Source organism: Procambarus clarkii, chromosome 15 (assembly GCF_040958095.1).
Source record: "Procambarus clarkii isolate CNS0578487 chromosome 15, FALCON_Pclarkii_2.0, whole genome shotgun sequence".
NCBI lineage: Eukaryota > Metazoa > Arthropoda > Malacostraca > Decapoda > Cambaridae > Procambarus > Procambarus clarkii.
The window spans coordinates 31,466,597-31,487,331 of record NC_091164.1 but is presented as its reverse complement, the minus strand read 5'-3'; the positions used below and the strand labels follow the sequence as shown (position 1 = coordinate 31,487,331).

At 43.0% G+C, this 20,735-nt stretch overlaps 1 protein-coding gene across 1 annotated transcript in view; it reads right to left on the bottom strand.

The window, feature by feature from the left end:
- The window catches only part of LOC138365060 (trichohyalin-like), a 73,021-nt gene extending 66,637 nt beyond the window's left edge, over positions 1-6,384 (bottom strand). The window contains exons 1-3 of the mRNA XM_069325166.1: positions 6,202-6,384; positions 5,944-6,027; positions 3,876-3,959 (exon numbers count right to left, since the gene is read on the bottom strand). Of these exons, the coding sequence (XP_069181267.1) occupies positions 3,876-3,959; positions 5,944-6,027; positions 6,202-6,367 (334 nt within the window). The 5' untranslated portion in view covers positions 6,368-6,384. The remainder of the gene's footprint in view (positions 1-3,875; positions 3,960-5,943; positions 6,028-6,201) is intronic.
- Between the last annotated feature and the right edge of the window lie 14,351 nt (positions 6,385-20,735).

Genomic DNA, 20,735 nt, shown 5'->3' with positions numbered 1-20,735 from the left:
TGAGGAGCTGGAGGAACTCGACAACTTGTGATAATCATCTTTGTATCCTATATGTAACTCCTTTTTTGTAACAAAGTTCAAATAAAACAAATATATATGTGTACATACAAAAGAATGGGGGTGGTAGGAGAAGATAATATTAGTGTTCAGTGAGAAACCACAAGGTCTCCTCTGAATACTTTTTATTTTCTTCTCCGAGGCTATGGATCCCCACATTGGCACCAAAGGTGGTACCCTCACAAACATTTATATATATATATATATATATATATTTATATATATATATATATATATATATATATATATATATATATATATATATATATATATATATATATATATATATATATATATATATATATATACACACATATACACATATATATTAGTATATTTTGGTAGCAGTCTTTCCTGTAGATATATATTATTAAATATGACCGAAAAAGTAAGATTAATAATTATAACACGAATTTTCTCGATCTTTCGTACGTTTCTTTTCACTGTTGGTGGTAATTCAAAAATCAATTCTACAAAATTCATTTTTATTTCTAGTCTGACGCGACACTTGAGCGCGTTTCGTAAAACTTATTACATTTTCAAAGACTTTAGCTTACACATACACAACTGAATAGAACTTACACATCTTCGATTTGTTTAAATCTACATTTGAGTGAGGTGGATGGGGTGAGGTGGTATTAATAGGGTATTAAATTCCTAAACACAAGACTGTTACGGACCCGAGCCCAGCGTCCGAGCACGGAGCAGTGACGACCGCGCCATCTGTGGGTCAGCTCCCGAAACCCCCTCCAAATGGACGACGCCATCTAGTGAGGACGAGATATACTGGCCACAAGGGCTGGTTTCCCGTCCTGATCTGCTCATAACACAGCCGCTGCTGACCTCTGGTGAGGTGACGCTTAGACAGCAACGCCATCTATGGAGTGGATAGGTGGGCGTTTGTGTCTAAGCCTGTAAGTGAGGTGCCCTAGAGTGTAACCCGTACTGATGACGTGTCTGATTACAGAGTCGACCTGGGACTGCTGTAATGAACGTTGGATCAGTCTACCCAAGGCAGCCGAAGAATCTCCACGTGTTTGCTGCAGCAGCTGTGAGTCACCCCCCGGATGAACACTGTTGTGTTAGCCTGCCTGTGACGTGGCAGTTGAGGATTTGTCGTACCCGGGACTGACTGGTGGAGAAGACTAACCACTGGGGTGTTGTGGTGAGGAGAGTGATCTGTGAAGTCACACGAGGCTCCTGCCTAGGGCTCGCAACCCTAGTATCGGTCGTGGAGTGGCCTACGCAGCGTTGCTGATTGGAACCTGCCAGCTAAAGGCTGGATTTGTGGTTGACGGCCTCCACGACAGTGCACCCAGTGGGACTGTGATTTGGCTGGCCTGTGGCCGGGGTAGACTTGCTGGGAGAATCTAAGGATTCATCTAGAGGCCACAAGAAGAGAACCAGGGCTACTCGTCTTGAGCACCGTTAAGCAGAACATCCTGTGTCTTCGGAGTAAGACAAGTGATTGTAAATAAGTGTAGTTATAGTAACAGCATGTAACTGTTTATATATTTATTTATTGGTGGTAATGAATATATATTTATTTCTGAGCAGTTTTATCCCTTCCCCTTTAATTTACTTGCGTTACGGAGCACACCCATTGAAAGCCACTACTAGCTTGGGGCCGGATACCCAAGCTCTACTAACATCAGAGAAAGAACCCAGTTGCGAACCTAGAGGGCCGTAACAACACGAAACAATGGGTATTGAATGGAAGTGATTTGTAGAAAGCCTATTGGTCCATATTTCTTGATGCTTCTATATTGGAGCAGAGTCTTGAGGTGGGTAGAATATAGTTGTGCATTAATTGGCTGTTGATTACTGGTGTTGACTTCTTGATGTGTAGAGCCTCGCAGACGTCAAGCCGCCTGCTATCGCTGTATCTATCGATGATTTCTGTGTTGTTTACTAGGATTTCTCTGGCGATGGTTTGGTTGTGGGGAAGAGAACCAACCAAACCATCTCTTCCCACAACCAAACCATCGCCAGAGAAATCCTAGTAAACAACACAGAAATCATCCATAGATACATTAATTTTTCTATTTTTTTTTCTTATGAAATGATAAAGCTATTCATTTAATTTTATATGAGTTCATTTTTTTGTAAATTTGAGTTAAAACTAACGTAGATATATAATTAAACCTAACCAACCCTAGCTAACCTAACCTAACCTATCTTAACGTAAAATAAACTAACACAAATAAGTCAATAATTTATGTTCTTAATATAATTTAATATAATAATAATAATTTAAATAAACAAATTGGACTGACTATAGTGATTATAAGTACTGTGTACGTTTATCTATAATTAATATATTTATTATGTACATCCATCCATAAAGACTATAGGTTCTATGTACGTCCATCCACAGTGACTATAGGTAATGTGTACTTCCATCCATAGTGACTATATATATTGTGCACGTCCCTCCATAGTGACTATATATAATGTGTACGTTCAATCATAGTGACTATAGATATTGTGTACGTCCATCCATAGAGTCTATAGATATTGTGAACGTCCATCCATAGTGACTATAGGTTCTATTAACGTCCATCCTCAGTAACTATAGATACTATGTACGTCCATCCATAATGACTACTCGAACTGTTACTGTCTATCAATAGTGACTATAGGTACATGTACATCCATTTATAATGACTCTAGGTACTATGTTCATCCATCCATAGTGACTATAGGTACTATGGATGGACATTCACAGTGCCTATAGTCACTATGGATGGTCATACATAGTAACTATAAGTACTATTTACTTCCATCCATAGTGAATATAGGTATTATGTACGTCCGTCTATAGTGACTATACAAACTGTGTATGTCTATCTACAGTGACAATACGTACTATGTACGTCCACCCATAGTGACTATATGTACTGTGCACGTCCATCCATAGTGACTATATGTACTGTGCACGTCCATCCATAGTGACTATATGTACTGTGCACGTCCTTCCATAGTGACTATATGTACTGTGCACGTCCATCCATAGTGACTATATGTACTGTGCACGTCCATCCATAGTGACTATATGTACTGTGCACGTCCATCCGTAGTGACTATAAGTACTGTGCACGTCCATCCATAGTGACTATATGTACTGTGCACGTCCATCCATAGTGACTATATGTACTGTGCACGTCCATCCATAGTGACTATATGTACTGTGCACGTCCATCCGTAGTGACTATAAGTACTGTGCACGTCCACCCATAGTGACTATATGTACTGTGCACGTCCATCCGTAGTGACTATAAGTACTGTGCACGTCCACCCATAGTGACTATATGTACTGTGCACGTCCATCCATAGTGACTATATGTACTGTGCACGTCCATCCATAGTGACTATATGTACTGTGCACGTCCATCCATAGTGACTATATGTGCTGTGCACGTCCATCCGTAGTGACTATAAGTACTGTGCACGTCCATCCGTAGTGACTATAAGTACTGTGCACGTCCATCCGTAGTGACTATAAGTACTGTGCACGTTCAACCGTAATGACTATAGAGATAATGCTCGTCTATCCATAGTGCCTATAGGTACTATCGTCTTTGAATAACAGGCTGTGCTTGATGCTGAAGGCGACAAGACTGAATACTTCAGTCCCAAGATCCTTCAACAAATTGGAGACATAATGCCACCAGGACCAGGAGAATATTATTTTAACAATTATCTTGTACTCATTTCAGTGCCTAAAATCTTGAGTGAAGTCAAATAGACATGAATCGAGTGACTAAACTGAGAGACATAGAAATATCGACACGTGTACTCTATATATGACTCCTTACCTTGCGTATACTTGTCATCAAAAGTCAGGTGAGTGGAGACCATTTCAGTGAGGTTGGCCATCACCATCAGTATACTTTTCACACCTGTAAACAGTTGCCACCATTAAGATCGTATCCTTACATGTGTGTCTATGATGTGTTCAACACCAGAGATTAGCTTGTGCCTTATGGTTTTTATATAAGGAGCAAATATTTTGTTTACTAACTCATTAAATAAGTCACAAGGAGCTGTGAACATAACTTTGCTCCTACTCTTACCTTTATTATAGGTAAGTGATTATAGTTATATGTACGTCCATCTATAGTGATTATAGGTACAGTGTACGTCCATCCATAGTGACTATAGATATTGTGCACGTCCATGCACAGTGACTATAGGTACTATTTACGTCCATTCATAGTAACTATTGGTACTATGTACGTCCATCAACAGTAGCAATAGGTTTTATGTACGTCCTTCCACAGTGACTATAGGTACTGTGTACGTCCATCTATAGTGAGTATAGATACTGTGTATATCCATCCACAGTGACTATACGTACTAAGTAAATCCATCAATAGTGACAATAAGTACTATGTACTGCCATCCATAGTGACTATAGGTTATATGTACGTCCATCTATAGTGAGTATAGGAACTGTGTACGTCTATCCATAGTGATTATAGGTACTGTGTACATGCATTAATTGTGACTATAGGTTCTATATAAGTCCATCTATAGTGACAATATTTATATGTGCATCCATCCATAGTGACTATATTTTCTATGTAGGTCTATGCATAGTAACTATAGGTACTATGTTCATCCATCAAAAGTGCCTATAAGTACTAAGTATATCCACCAATAAGAAGTATAGGTACTATATACCTCCATCAATAGTGACTATTGATTATATGTACGTTCATCTATAGTGAGTATAGGTAATAAGTACATCCGTCTATAGTGACTATAAGAACTATGTACGTCCATCCATGGTAAATATGTTCTGTGTACGTCCATTAATAGTGACTATAGGTACTGTGTACGTTTATCCATAGTGACTATAGATAGTGTGCACGTCCATCCATAGTGACTATAGATATTGTGCACGTCCATCCATAGTGACTATAAATATTGTGCACGTCCATCCATAGTGACTATAAATATTGTGCACGTCCATCCATAGTGACTATAAATATTGTGCACGTCCATCCATAGTGACTATAGATATTGTGTATGTCCATGCATAGTGACTATAGATATTATTTACGTCCATCATTAGTAACTATAGATACTATGTACGTCCGTCCATAATGACAATTCGAATTGTGCATGTCCATCTATAGTAACTATACGTACTATGTACGTCCATTTATAATGACTCTAGGTACTATGTTCGTCCATCCATAGTGACTATAGGTACTATGGATGGACATTCACAGTGCCTATAAATCAACTATGAATGGCATACATAGTAACTACAGGTACTATTCACGTCCATCCATAGTGATTATATGTACTGTGTACGTCCATCCGTAGTGACTATAAGTACTGTGTACGTCCATCCGTAGTGACTATAAGTACTGTGTACGTCCATCCGTAGTGACTATAAATACTGTGTACGTCCATCCGTAGAGACTATATGTACTGTGCACGTCCATCCGCAGTGACTATAAGTACTGTGCACGTCCATCCGCAGTGACTATAAGTACTGTGCACGTCCATCCGTAGTGACTATAAGTACTGTGCACGTCCATCCGTAGTGACTATAAGTACTGTGCACGTCCATCCGTAGTGACTATAGAGATAATGCTCGTCTATCCATAGTGCCTATAGGTACTATCGTTTTTGAATAACAGGCTGTGCTTGATGCTGAAGGCGACAAGACTGAATACTTCAGTCCCAAGATTCTTCAATAAATTGGAGACATAATGCCACCAGGACCAGGAGAATATTATTTTAACAATTACCTTGTTGTACTCATTTCAGTACCTAAAATCTTGAGTGAAGTCAAATAGACATGAATCGAGTGACTAAACTGAGAGACATAGAAATATCGACACGTGTACTCTATATATGACTCCTTACCTTGGGTATACTTGTCATCAAAAGTCAGGTGAGTGGAGACCATTTCAGTGAGGTTGGCCATCACCATCAGTATACTTTTCACACCTGTAAACAGTTGCCACCATTAAGATCGTATCCTTACATGTGTGTCTATGATGTGTTCAACACCAGAGATTAGCTTGTGCCTTATGGTTTTTATATAAGGAACAAATATCTTGTTTACTAACTCATTAAATAAGTCACAAGGAGCTGTGAACATAACTTTGCTCCTACTCTTACCTTCCTCGACGCCTCGCTGCTCCTCCTGCAGCTGTTGTAGAGCTATCTGGTTAAATATGACGTGAGGGGTCAAGTCGAACTCCTCCGTGTGGCCCATGATGGCCTCCGGGAGGGCGGTCGACCAGCCCACCACGACACAGAGGAGAGGCAGCAGACAGACAGACATGACTCTCACCACCACACTCACACTACACACTAACCAACACCCTGCACGACCGCTGGCTGGCTGGCTGGTCACCACGCACTAAGTACACCCGCGCTCAACGCCCACACTGATAAATATATGAACCACCAGGAAACTATCCTTCAAAATACCCAGTTCTTACACATGCTTTTACAAAGAGTAAAAGTCAAGAGAGAAATGAGCATAAATGAATAAGAAAGAATGTAGAGATCTGTTACTAAGAAGGTTAAGCTACGAGAGTTAAGAGAACTGCGCCTCACATCCTGGGAGGATGTGACAAACTGAGGGGATGTGACCATAACATACAAGATACTGAGGGTAATGTTCAAGGTGAACAGGGAAAACTTTTTTTAATGAGAGAAAAACAATAGAACATAAGTTGAAGTTTGAAACACAAATTAGTAGAAGATAGGACAATAATACCCTGTATGTGTAGGCAACAAGTGGAATGCACTGAAAGAAGAAGTTGCGGAAGCCACCTCTCTTCAAAGATTCCAAATCGAATTTGAATACAAGAATAGTTAAACTGTAATGCAACAAGTGCAACAAGGCCCGAGAAGGCGAGGTTGAAAGAGCTACGTTTCGCTTTCCCTTAGCAACACGTTCTCAGACTGTCCATTCCATCCAGCGGTTGACCCTAAAGACGCATTCATAAATTTTAACATTCTGTTCATTCAAAACAGAAATTTTCTCAAATATAAATTAAAATATTATATATTATCAAATTGTGCATATATAGGCATTTGTTAGGTTAGGTCAGGTGTTTAGGTTCTGTTGGCGATTATTTGTATTTGTTGTAAGTTGGATAAAAATTTACAGTTTTGTGGTTCGAAGAAAAGTCGTCAGCGAAGCACTTGTTCCGGAAGTGATTGGACGTCATCAGTCGTGAGTCGTGTGTAAACCGTTTATCATTCTTAAACAGGCAGTTTGGCGGGTGCATAGAATGGTCTTTGGCATTCGTTTACGAGGACGCGCTGCCTTTAGTCACTGATTGGTAAGTACCACCCCCACCCTCGCTACCCCATCACCCCCTTCTTTGCACAAACCAATACCAACTATCCACCTTCGCTAAACCATCTACTACCTCAACACCCCTTTTGCTGCACACACCACGACCAACCACCCTATAATCCCCCTCCCTTTCTAATCTATCCACTACCCTGCACCCATGCTCTACAACTACAACCTGACATCTCCCACTACCTTCCACCTACACACCACCAACCACCATCCCCACTACCCTCCACCTTCATACCACCATCCACCACTACCCAACATATTTGGGGGGGGGGGCCTTGTGTAGGTTGGTTGTTAAGCAGTGTTTCTGTTGTGTGCGGGGACGTGTGTCCCGGTCAGTGTGTTGTTGTGTCCTTGTGTTGTTTCCTGTATGTTGTGGGTGTGTGTGTGTGTTTTGTAGTGTGAGAGTGTTTTTTGTGTTTTGTTGGTGAGTTTATGTTGTGTGTGTGTGTGTGTACTCACCTATTTGTGCTTGCGGGGGTTGAGCTTTAGATCTTTGGTCCCGCCTCTCAACTGTCAATCACCTGGTGTACAGGTTCCTGAGCCTACTGGGCTCTATCATATCTACATTTGAAACTGTGTATGGAGTCAGCCTCCACCACATCACTGCCTAATGCATTTTATCCGTTAACTACTCTGACACTGAAAAAGTTCCTTCTAACGTCTCTGTGGCTCATGTGGGTACTCAGTTTCCACCTGAGTCCCCTTGTTCGCGTCCCACCAGTGTTGAATAGTTATCCTTGTTTACCCGGTCGATTCCCCTAAGGATTTTGTAGGTTGTGATTATGTCTCCCCTTACTCTTCTGTCTTTCAGTGTCGTACAGAGAATTTCCCGCAGCCTTTCCTCGTAACTCTTGCCTCTTAGTTTTGGGTTCTGTGTGTGTGTACTCACCTAATTGTGCTTGCGGGGGTTGAGCTCTGGCTCTTTGGTCCCACCTCTCAACCGTCAATCAACTGGTGTACAGATTCCTGAGCCTACTGGGCTCTATCATATCTACATTTGAAACTGTGTATGGAGTCAGCCTCCACCACATCACTGCCTAATGCATTCCATTCGTTAACTACTCTGACACTGAAAAAGTTCTTTCTAATGTCTCTGTGGCTCATTTTTGTACTCAGCTTCCACCTGTGTCCCCTTGTTCGCGTCCTTCCAGTGTTGAATAGTTCATCCTTGTTTACCCGGTCGATTCCCCTGAGGATTTTGTAGGTTGTGATCATGTCCCCCCTTACTCTTCTGTCTTCCAGTGTCGTAAGGTGCATTTCCCGCACCCTTTCCTCATAACTCATGCCTCTTAGTTCTGGGACTAGTCTAGTAGCATACCTTTGGACTTTTTCCAGCTTCGTCTTGTGCTTGACAAGGTACGGGCTCCATGCTGGGGCCGCATACTCCAGGATTGGTCTTACATATGTTGTGTACAAGATTCTGAATGATTCCTTACACAGGTTCCTGAACGCCATTCTGATGTTAGCCAGCCTCGCATATGCCGCAGACGTTATTCTCTTTATGTGGGCTTCAGGAGACAGGTTTGGTGTGATATCAACTCCTAGATCTTTCTCTCTGTCCGTTTCATTAAGTTCTTCATCTCCTATTCTGTATCCTGTGTCTGGCCTCCTGTTTCCACTGCCTAGTTTCATTACTTTGCATTTACTCGGGTTGAACTTCAACAGCCATTTGTTGGACCATTCACTCAGTCTATCTAGGTCATCTTGTAGCCTCCTACTATCATCCTCTGTTTCAATCCTCCTCATAATTTTTGCATCGTCGGCAAACATTGAGAGGAACGAATCTATACCCTCTGGGAGATCATTTACATATACCAGAAACAGTATAGGTCCAAGGACTGACCCCTGTGGGACTCCACTTGTAACGTCTCGCCAATCTGAGACCTCACCCCTCACACAGACTCGTTGTCTCCTGTTGCTTAGGTATTCCTCTATCCACCGGAGTACCTTCCCTTTCACTCCAGCCTGCGTCTACAACTTTCGCACTAGCCTCTTATGTGGCACTGTATCAAAGGCTTTCTAACAATCCAAAAATATGCAGTCTACCCACCCTTCTCTTTCTTGCCTTATTTTTGTTGCCTGATCGTAGAATTCAAGTAACCCTGTGAGGCAGGACCTGCCATCCCTGGAACCATGTTGATGCTGTGCTACAAAGTTCCTTCGCTCCAGGTGCTCCACTATTTTTTTTCGCACAACCTTCTCCATCAGCTTGCATGGTATGCAGGTTAGGGACACAGGCCTGTAGTTCAGTGCCTCCTGTCTATCTCCTTTCTTGTATATCGGGACAACGTTAGCTGCTTTCCAAATATCTGGCAGTTCCCCTGTTGCCAGTGATTTATTATACACTATGGAGAGTGGTAGGCAGAGTTCTCCTGCTCCTTCCTTTAGAATCCAAGGGGAGATTCCATCTGGGCCTATAGCCTTTGTCACATCCGACTCTAGTAAACACTTCCTTACTTCCCCGCTGGTAATCTCAAACTCTTCCATTGGTTCCTGGTTAGCTATTCCCACACTTACCTCTGGAATTTCTCCTTGCTCTAAGGTGAAGACCTCCTGGAATTTCTTATTCAATTCCTCACACACTTCTTTGTCATTTGTAGTGAATCCTTCCGCCCCTATCCTTAATTTCATAACCTGTTCCTTTACTGTTGTTTTTGTCCTGATGTGTGTGTGTGTGTGTGTGTGTGTGTGTGTGTGTGTGTGTGTGTGTGTGTGTGTGTGTGTGTGTGTGTGTGTGTGTGTGTGTGTGTGTGTGTGAGCGTGTGGGCAGAGAGGTGTACAGGTTCCTGAGCCTTTGGGCTCTATCATATCTACATTTGAAACTGTATGGAGTCAGCCTCCACCATATCACTTCCTAATGCATTCCATTTGTCAACCACTCTGACACTAAAAAAGTTCTTTCTAATATCTCTGTGGCTCATTTGGGCACTCAGTTTCCACCTGTGTCCTGTAGTGCGTGTGCCCCTTGTGTTAAATAGCCTGTCTTTATCAACCCTGTCGATTCCCTTGAGAATCTTGAATGTAAGGACCATGTTCCCCCTAACTCTTCTGTCTTCCAACGAAGTGAGGTTTAATTCCCGTAGTCTCTCCTCGTAGCTCATACCTCTCAGCTCGGGTACTAGTCTGGTGGCAAACCTTTGAACCTTTTCCAGTTTAGTCTTATGCTTGACTAGATATGGACTCCATGCTGGAGCAGCATACTCCAGGATTGGTCTGACATATGTGGTATATAATGTTCTGAAAGATTCCTTACACAAGTTTCTAAAGGCCGTTCTTATGCTAGCCTACCTGGCATATGCTGCTGATGTTATCCTCTTGATATGAGCTTCAGGGGACAGGTATGGCGTGATATCAACCCCCAGGTCTTTCTCTCTGACTCTTGAAGTATTTCATCTCCCAAATGATACCTTGTATCTGGTCTCCTGCTTCCTACCCCTATCTTCATTACATTGCATTTGCTTGGGTTAAACTCTAACAGCCATTTGTTCGACCATTCCTGCAGCTTGTCCAGGTCTTCTTGAAGCCTCAAGCTGTCCTCCTCTGTCTTAATCCTTCTCATAATTTTGGCGTCGTCAGCAAACATTGAGAGGAATGAGTCTATACCCTCTTGGAGATCATTTACGTATATCAGAAACAGGATAGGTCCAAGTACAGAGCCCTGTAGGACTTCACTGGTGACTTCACGCCAGTCTGAGGTCTCACCCCTCACTGTATCTCTCTGCTTCCTATTGCTTAGGTACTCCCTTTTCCACTAGATCGCCATACCAGTTACTCCTGCCTGTTTCTCCAGCTTAAGCATCAACCTTTTATGGGGTACTGTGTCAAAGGCTTTCCGACATTGAGAGGAATGAGTCTATACCCTCTGGGAGATCATTTATGTATATCATAAACAGGATAGGTCCGAGTACAGAGCCCTGTGGGACTCCACTGGTGACTTCACGCCAATCTGAGGTCTCACCCCTCACTGTAACTCTCTGCTCCCTATTGCTTAGGTAAAACCTTATCCACTGGAGCACCCTACAAGTTACTCCTACCTGTTTCTCCAGCTTATGCATCAGCTTTTTATGGGGTACTGTGTCAAAGGCTTTCCGACAGTCCAAAAAAATGCAGTCTGCCCATCCTTCTCTTTCTTGCTTAATCATTGTCACCTGATCGTAGAATTCTATCAAGCCTGTAAGGTAAGATTTATCCTCCCTGAACTAATGTTGATGGGTTGTCACGAAGTCTCTTCTCTCCAGATGTGTTACTAGGTTTTTTCTCACAATCTTCTGCATCACCTTGCATGGTATACAAGTTAAGGACACTGGCCTGTAGTTCAGTGCCTCTTGTCTGTCACCCTTTTTGTATATTGGAACTACATTAGCAGTCTTCCATATTTCTGGTAGGTCTCACGTTTCCAGTGACCTACTATGCACTATGGAGAGTGGCAAGCAAAGTGCTCCTGCACACTCTTTCAATACCCATGGTGAGATTCCGTCCGGCCCAACAGCTTTTCTCACATCAAGCTCCAATAGGTGCTTCTTGACCTCATCCCTTGTAATTTCGAACCTATCCAAGGTCACCTGGTTAGCTGCTACCTCTCCTAGCGCCGTAACATCTCCCTGTTCAATTGTAAAGACCTCCTGGAACCTTTTGTTGTTCTTCACACACCTCTTTGTCATTCTCTGTGTACCTGTCCTCGCCCACCCTAAGTTTCAACACCTGTTTCTTCATTGTTGTCTTCCTCCTAATGTGACTCTGTAGTAGCTTTGGTTCGGCGTTGGCTTTATTAGCTATATCATTTTCATACTTTTCTCAGCTGCTCTTCTCACACTAACATACTCGTTCCTGGTTCTCTGGTATCTCTCTCTACTTTCTCGTGTTCTGTTATTACGGAAGTTCCTCCATGCCCTTTTGTTCAGCTCCTTTGCTTTCATACATTCCCTATTAAACCACGGATTCTTCCTTTGCTTCTCTGTTTTTTCCTGTTGGGCTGGGACAAACCTGCTTACAGCCTCCTGACATTTTTGGGTGACATAGTCCATCATGTCTTGTACGGACTTGGTTCCGAGTTCTGTGTCCCAATGTATATCCCATAAGAATTTATTCATCCCCTCATAGTTTCCCTTTCGGTACGTCAGCCCTTTGTTTCCCAGTTCTTTTCTGGGGGGTGATAATTCCTAGCTCAACCAGGTACTCAAAGCTCAATACACTATGATCACTCATTCCCAAGGGGGCTTCCAACTTAACTTCCCTTATATCCGACTCATTTAGGGTAAATATCAGATCAAGCAAGGCTGGTTCATCCCCTCCTCTCATTCTTGTCGGTACCTTGACGTGATGACTTAGAAAGTTTCTTGTTGCCACATCCAACAGCTTAGCTTTCCATGTGTCTGGGCCTTCATGTGGGTCTCTGTTCCCCCAATCTATCTCCCCATGGTTGAAGTCTCTCATGATTAGTAGTCTGGATCCGTTCCTGCTAGCCACAGAAGCTGCTCTCTCTATTATGTTGATCGTGGCCAAGTTGTTTCTATCATATTCCTGTCTGGGTCTTCTGTCATTCGATGGGGGGTTATATATGACTACTACTATAATTTTCTGTCCTCCAGTTGCTATGGTGCCTGATATGTAGTCACTGAAACCTTCACAGTTCTAAATTACCATCTCTTCGAAACTCCAACCTTCTCTTAGTAGAAAAGCTACACCACCTCCTCCTCTCCCTCCTCTCTCTTTCCTCACTACATAGTACCCTGTGGAAACACTGCATTTGTTATGGTTTTCGTTACCATTGTTTCTGTGAGTGCTATTATGTCTGGGTTTTCTTCTAGTGCTCATTCTCCGAGTTCACTTGTTTTATTTGTTATCCCTTCTATGTTAGTGTACATCGCCTTGAAGCTCACTTTCTTCTGTTCATTTTCTTGTCCCTTTCTTGGCGAGCATTCTGCTGGTGTGGGAAGCTGTTCCGTGGGTGAGAAGATCTGTGAGGTGGTTTGCAGAGTCTCAGAGGATTTTGGGGTGGGGGTTGGGGGTTTAAGGGAAGGGGGGGACAGGTAGGGTGTGGGTTAAGGAGATCGGGGGGACATGGAGGATACGGGGTGAGGGGGGAGGAGGGATAGGGAGGGTATGGGATGAAGGGGGAGGTGGGACAGGGGGAAAGGTGGGAGGGGGACATGATGAGAATGGGGAAGGGGTGACAGGGTCAGAATGGGATGGGGGGGGGGAGGGAGGGTTGGGTGGGGGCAGGTAGGGTGAGGAGGAAGGGAGGGTTTCTATGTAGAGGGGGTGGTGGTGTTGCCCTCCCCTCTGGTGTTGCTGGGATGCTGGGTTTGGGTTCCCCTCTTGTCTCTGGGACTGTTGTGTTGGGGGCTTTGATTTCCTGGTTTGCTCCTCTCCCTGCGCTTCCTCCTTGCCTCTGCTGCCCTGGCTCTCTTCTCCTTCGTCCTGTCCCTCTGCAGGAATACTTTTTTGTATCCCTCCACATGCTGCAGACTACTCTTCCTTAAGAGAATATCCTCCTTCGTGGTTTCGTTTGTAAATACCACCTTTACAAGTCAGTTTCTGTCTTTGTTGTACCAGCCCTACCTGAAAACCTTCTCAATGTTTTGTTCAGCCCCTTCCATCTGTAACCCCTTCAGTAGCCCCTGTACTGCCTCTCTGTCCTTGCTATTTTATTCTTGCCTGTGGGATCCTTCCTGTTCTTTGATACCTACAACTACCACTGATCTTTTTCTCTCCAGCAGCTGAGTGGTGCACCTTGCTGCTTCCTGTGAGGTAACAGCTTGCTACCTCCCTCACTGTGGCCATTGCTTCTGAGCTCTTTTTCAATATGTCCACAAATGTTTCAGGTACAGAGGCATTTCCTTCCAACGTAACGTTTCCACCTTCCCTTTGGATGATAATCTGATGCTCAGCCTCTTTATTTTTCTCTGTGAGGGATTTGATCTCCTCCCTTGCTGATGTCAGCTCACTTTGCTGGTTCTTAATTGTAATCCTCATTTCATGCATCTCCCTCCTGAATTCCTCCAGAACTTGGGTTAACATTTCCTTCGTTTAGTTACTCTGGCTGTTTCCTGTGTCCCTGTTGCATCCTCCTCCCATTTTGCCCCTTATCAAGAGAGAGAGCAAGAGAGAGAGAGAGAGCAAGAGAGAGAGAGAGAGAGAGAGCAAGAGAGCAAGAGAGAGAGCAAGAGAGTGCAAGAGAGAGAGAACAAGAGAGAGGGAACAAGAGAGAGAGAACAAGAGAGAGAGAGAGAGAGAGAGAGAGAGAGAGAGGGAGAGAGAGAGAGAGAGAGAGAGAGAGAGAGAGAGAGAGAGAGAGAGAGAGAGAGAGAGAGAGAGAGAGAGAGAGAGAGAGAGAGAGAGAGAGAGAGAACGTGTGTGTGTGCGTGTGTGCGCGTGGGATGGGGGTTAAGAGGAGGTGAGGTGTTGTCTGCAGATTACGGCAGGTAAGAGAGGGGGTAAGAGAAGGGTGGATTATGAGTTAGGTTGTATTCCCTTTCCACGAAAGGTGTTATTCCCTTCTAGCTTGAATGGACGTATGTGTGTGTGCGTGTGTTTGTTTTTGCGTGTGCTTGCAAACGTACGTGTGCGTGGGTGCGTGCGTGCGTGCGTTCGTGCGTGCGTGCGTGCGTGCGTGTGTGTGTGAGTGTGTTACGGGGTTCCCGGAAAATGTCAACCTCTACCCAAAATGAGCCACTTTGATATTTTAAATGTATCTGATATACTGAACAAGAATTTGGTAATATTTTACCTCTGTACACCTGAAGAATTGACCAGAGAGGGGTACCTACCTGTCAGCCTCCCGCTCACACAACCAGGTGAATAATTACGATGATGGATGACGAAGTGCTCCGTCGTCGCCTCCCACGTGGTGATTCACTAATCCAGTAGATTGATGATGGCGGTTCTTCTCTATCTATCACAAATCTCTGGAGTCAGTCACTGTATCGGTGTGTCTGTTGTGTTACAGTTCACCAATTCACTGTACCACTGATCACTTGACCCAATATGTAAACAAAGTCTCGTGGGCCCTCCCACGTGGCCTGTCTGGTGAATTCACTGTTCAACACAAAGTTCTAGTGATAGCACTGTATTTTTTTTCCTATTCGCGGTGGTTATACACTTTGTGATAACCCTAGATCTGTGATCGGTCACTGTAGCCTTAATTAACCCAAAAATATTGGCGTTTATTGTAGCGCGTGACCCCAGCGACCCTCCCACGCGGCTGGCTGAGCTGAACTCGGCTCAGAACCTGCTTGTGTGGTGTGTATGGTGTTATTTTGGTTTTGGAGAATGTCATTGTGTTGCTGTTGTTCTGCTCCTGTTAAGCAGGTTTTTGGAGCATGTATCTTGTGTTTGGGTCCTTTGTGTGCTTTCGTTTATTTGTAAAGATTCTGTTGCATTATTTGGGCCTTGACAGCTGAGTGAACAGTGCTTGGGAATCGTAGTCCTAAGGTTCCGGGTTTGATCCCCGGTGGAGGTGGAAACAAATGGGCAGAGTTTATTTAACCTTGTTGCCCCTGCTCACCTTGCAGTAAACAGGTACCTGGGAGTTAGACAGCTGGTATGGGTTCCTTCCTGGCGGTGTGTGACAAAAAAGGAGGCCTGGTCGAGGACCGGGCCACGGGGACTCTAAGCCCCAAAATCATCTCAAGATAACCTCAAGATATTGTATTGGTGTTTTGAAATGTCAGGTTACCTTTGGTGTATTATGTTTGTGCGTTTGGTGTGTTTATGTTCCCGTACGTGTGTATGCTTACGGTGGGGGGAGGGGGGCGGTGTTCAGTACTTGTTGTGTATTACTATTTGTCTTAGTTCTTCGTTTTTGTGGTGTTGTGTTCAGTGGTGTGCTATGGTATACTTCTCTTTTATATGTATGTATATATTATGTGTTTTATGATAATATACTTGTACTTTGTTTTGTGTCAAGCTCTGCTTGCTTGGATAGGGTGTACTCACCTAGTTGTGCTGTGGGAATAAAGCTTTGGCTCTTTGGTCCCGCCACTTAACTGGTGAACAATTCTCGAGCCTACTGGGTTCTGTCAAATCTACATTTGAAACTGTGTATGGAATCTGCCTCCACCACATCACCGTTTAATGCATACTATATGTTAACTACTCTGACACTGAACAAATTCATTCTAATGTCTCTGTGGCTCATCTGGGTACTAAGTTGTTACCTATGTCCCCTTGTTCGTGTTCCGCAAGTGCTAAAGAGTTTGACTTTGTCCACCCTGTCAATTTCCCTGAGAATTTTGTAGGTGGTCATCATGTCTCCCCTTGCTCTTCTGTTTTCCAGGGACGTGAGGTTCAGCTCCATTAGATTTTCCTCATAGATCTTACCTCTCAGTTCCGGGACCAGTCTGTGGCATATCTCCGAATCATCTCTAACTTTGTCTTGTGTTTAAGTAGGTAAGGACTTCAGGTTGACGCTGCATATTCCAGGATTGGTCTGCCATAAGTTGTATACAAGGTCCTGAACGATTCCTTACACAAGTTTCTAAAGGCAGTTCTTATGTTGGCCAACCTAGCATATGCCTCTGATGATATCCTTTTAATGTGGGCCTCTGGGGACAGGTTCGGTGTGATATCAACCCCCTGATCTTTCTCTCAATTTGACTCTTGCAGGATTTCACCTCCCAGATGATACCTTGTGTTCAGCCTTCTGCTCCCTTCGCCTAATTTCATTACTTTACACTTCCTGAGTTGAACTTTAGTAGCCATTTTCTAGACCATTCCTCCGGTTTCCCAGGTCATCCTGTATTCTCTGTTTATCTTCAACTGTTTTGATTCTTCTCATAATTTTTGCATTATCAGCAAACATTGAGAGGAATTAGTCTCACAAAGCCCTGTGGGACTCCGCTGGTGACATCTCGCCACTCTGATGTCTCCCTACTCACACTACTATATCCTACAAGTGTGAGGACATGTAGGAGTCCACACCATACACACACACTACTGCTCCTACCAGGTGTGAGGACAGTGGACCCCTCAGAGGACCGTTCTCACCACACCACATAACACATACCTCTGCTCCCACCAGTGCTTGCGTGACATCGCAAGTAAACCCAAGACCCAACCAAAACTGCTCCACAGCCACAAAAGGAGGAAAAAAATCAGCAATGAAGGAACAAGTGATGAAACTTAGAAAAGGGGAGAACAGATACAAAGAGAACGACAAGAAAGTGTGTGAAGAACTCAACAAGAGATTCCAGAAGGTCTTCACAATAGAACAAAGAGAGGTCCCTGTACTAAATGTGGAAGCAAACCGAGCAACCTTGGAGGAATTTGACCTCACCAGGATTAGGTCGAAAGGAATCTGTTGGAGCTGAATGTGATAAAGGCTGTTGGGCCTGACAGAATCTCACCTTGGATACTAAAAGAAGATGTAGAGGCACTAAGTATACACTCTCTATGGTGTATAACAGGTCACTGGAAACGGGAGACCTTCCCGAAAGCTCGAAGACAGCTTATGTAGTCCCAATATACAAGAAAGGTGACAGGCAAGAGGCACAGAACTACAGGCCAGTTTCCCTAACTTGTATACCATGCAAGGTGATGGAGAAGATCGTGAGGGAAAAGGCTCGTAGAGCATCTGGAGGGAAATAGCTTTGTAACACACCACCAGCATGGGTTCAGAGATGGTAAATCGTGCCTCATAGGTCTAATAGAATTCTATGACCAAGCAACACAAATTAGGCAAGAAAGAGAAGGCTGGGCAGACTGCATTTTCTTGGACTGTCAGAAAGCCTTTGACACAGTACCTCACACAAGACTGTTACAAAATTTGGAGCAACAGGCAGGAGTAAAAGTTAAGGTGCTCCAGTGGATAAGGGAGTATCTAAGCAACAGGAAACAGCGAGTAACTGTGAGGGTGAGGCATCAGAGTGGCGAGATGTCACCAGCGGGGTTCCACAGGGCTCTGTGTGGGAAAATCTGACTCCAATATTTTGTAACTAAAATAAAATAATTCGATAGCTGTGAAGGACGTCCACTTTTTGAGAAAAAGTGGAAAACAAAATGAGACAATGGATTAAACTGATGCCAAGAACTAGTGCCCTATGGATCTTAGTGAAACTGTATTTCTTATGTAAAGGGAGTCAAATTATCCTGCACAAAAATGGAGGGTTAGATGCTAAAAGATTAATGTATCCCTAGCATTATTCTGGTGCTGGTTCTTCACCAGAGTAAATAAATTATGAAAGTAAATAAGGTTGATTATATAATATTAATTAGTGGTAAATGCACCTCAATATACAACTTTAATATTGAATAGTACAGTAAATCAATGGGTTAGTATAATTGATCTCGGGAGATCACTAATATAACTACAGAGTTATTACTACGGATAAACATGACCAGCTTAGCTGTAAAACTAGAGAGGTGTAATCGGTTGTCACGCTCCTCCGACGGCGTGTTGCTTCAAGTAAATTGCTGCACGTGCAGGTAGAGAAGCCTAGTACCTCGGTTGTCGTGGACCCGAGGCTGGTAGGCAGTTACATTGTATAATTCCACCAATGGTAACTACAAGTACATCCTGAATTACGAAATATATTTCTACAGAATATTATTATTGCAGAGATCTAAAGTAAATAATTGTGCAACATATATTCCAATATAGCGGAATAAATTTGGAGATTAAACGTATGGGATTTTGTTTGTAAGTTCACAGCCTAACGACAACTAATCTAAATATAAAAATGTGCACAATATTATAGTTTAGAAATGGTTAGTTGCCGGGCCGAGTGTCCATTGATGTAGGAACGATTCCAGATCCCTCGTCCTCAGCTGCCGTGATAAGACGTTACTTGTGGGTTTGAGTAATTATTGGTTCCTGGGACACTGCCTAGGTGTGCCAAGTGACGTGGCACTGCTCTGTTAGTCGTGGGAGTGAAATACAAACTGTTAGTAAGATCGAAACGTAGATCTCTGTTGCTCGTTGCTAATGGCGTCCGAGTCGCGTGGTGGATGACGACGTTCTCGCGTCTTTTTCCTCTTCCCGATTGCGCATACGCGGCTCTCGATAGACATCTTGAGCGTAAATGGATTTATATATATCGGAATTAACTAAGGAAAGAAGAGATGGTGATGAGTATTGATGTTACATTTAATTCTTCTGTGTTAAAATATAATTTATCGCAACATAAACTCGTTTACTACAGTCACGCAGCTAATCGAGGAAATTAAAGTGAAATCATTTACATTAAAATAATTTCCTCTAAAATGTTTGATATCAACTAAATAAAGAAGTTCCCGTAAGCAGTAGTATGCTACGAAATTAAACTTATTAGTAACTATTTTTAGTAAAAGAAATAATAAACTGAACTCTGTTATAAATCCAACTAAATGTGGAAAGAATTCATGTTTCTGCCTGTCGTTCCTGGCGTCGTCACTCTGACTAGGAAGAATCTGGCAATATGTTTAATATAAATCATGATAATGATTAAATCTACAAATTAGTGATTTTAGTAACTACTTGTGGTTAATACAAAGGTTGTATAAATCTGTATCCATCTTGTTCCCAATATATATGTAAATGGCCTTCCAGAGGGTATAGACTCATTCCTCTCAATGTTTGCTGATGATGCAAAAAATATGAGAAGAATCAAAACAGATGAAGATAGATAAAGACTACAGGACGACCTGGACAAACTGGTGGAATGGTCTAGAAAATGGATACTTAAGTTCAATTCAGGAAAGTGTAAAGTAATGAAATTAGGCGAAGGGAGTAGAAGGCTCAATACAGTGTACCATCTGGTAAGTGATATCCTGCAAGAGTCAAATAGAGAGAAAGATCTGGGGAATGATATCACACCGAACCTGTCCTCAGAAGCCGACATCAAAAGGATATCATCAGCTGCATATGCTAGACTGGCCAACATAAGAACTGCCGTTAGAAACTAGTGTAAGGACTCGTTCAGGATCCTGTATACCACTTATGTAAGACCAATCCTGGAGTATGCAGCTCCAGCCTGGAGTCCATGTGAGATTTTTTTTCTTTCACAATTATCAAAAGCATTAAGTCCTATTGATGTTACGTTAATCGTAACTACCTCGCAAGAGAGGCAGACCTTAAACAGCAAGAGCTGCCAGTGGCAGATATTTAATCTTAAAGCCTAAGATCATAGGACCGCGGGAGCAAACCGCCAGGTGAAACCACTCGGGTAACACCTGTCACTTAGGTAGCTGGCTCCTCCTAGTTAACAAACTAATAAAGCGTAGCCGACGGATTCTCACCTCTTATTTATAGAAGTGTGGTGCTGTGCAATGGACTCGAGCTTTAGATATAGACTTAATATGAACATAAGCAGGCAAAGCGTTGCAGAACATGAAATGTGGGGCAGTAATATTG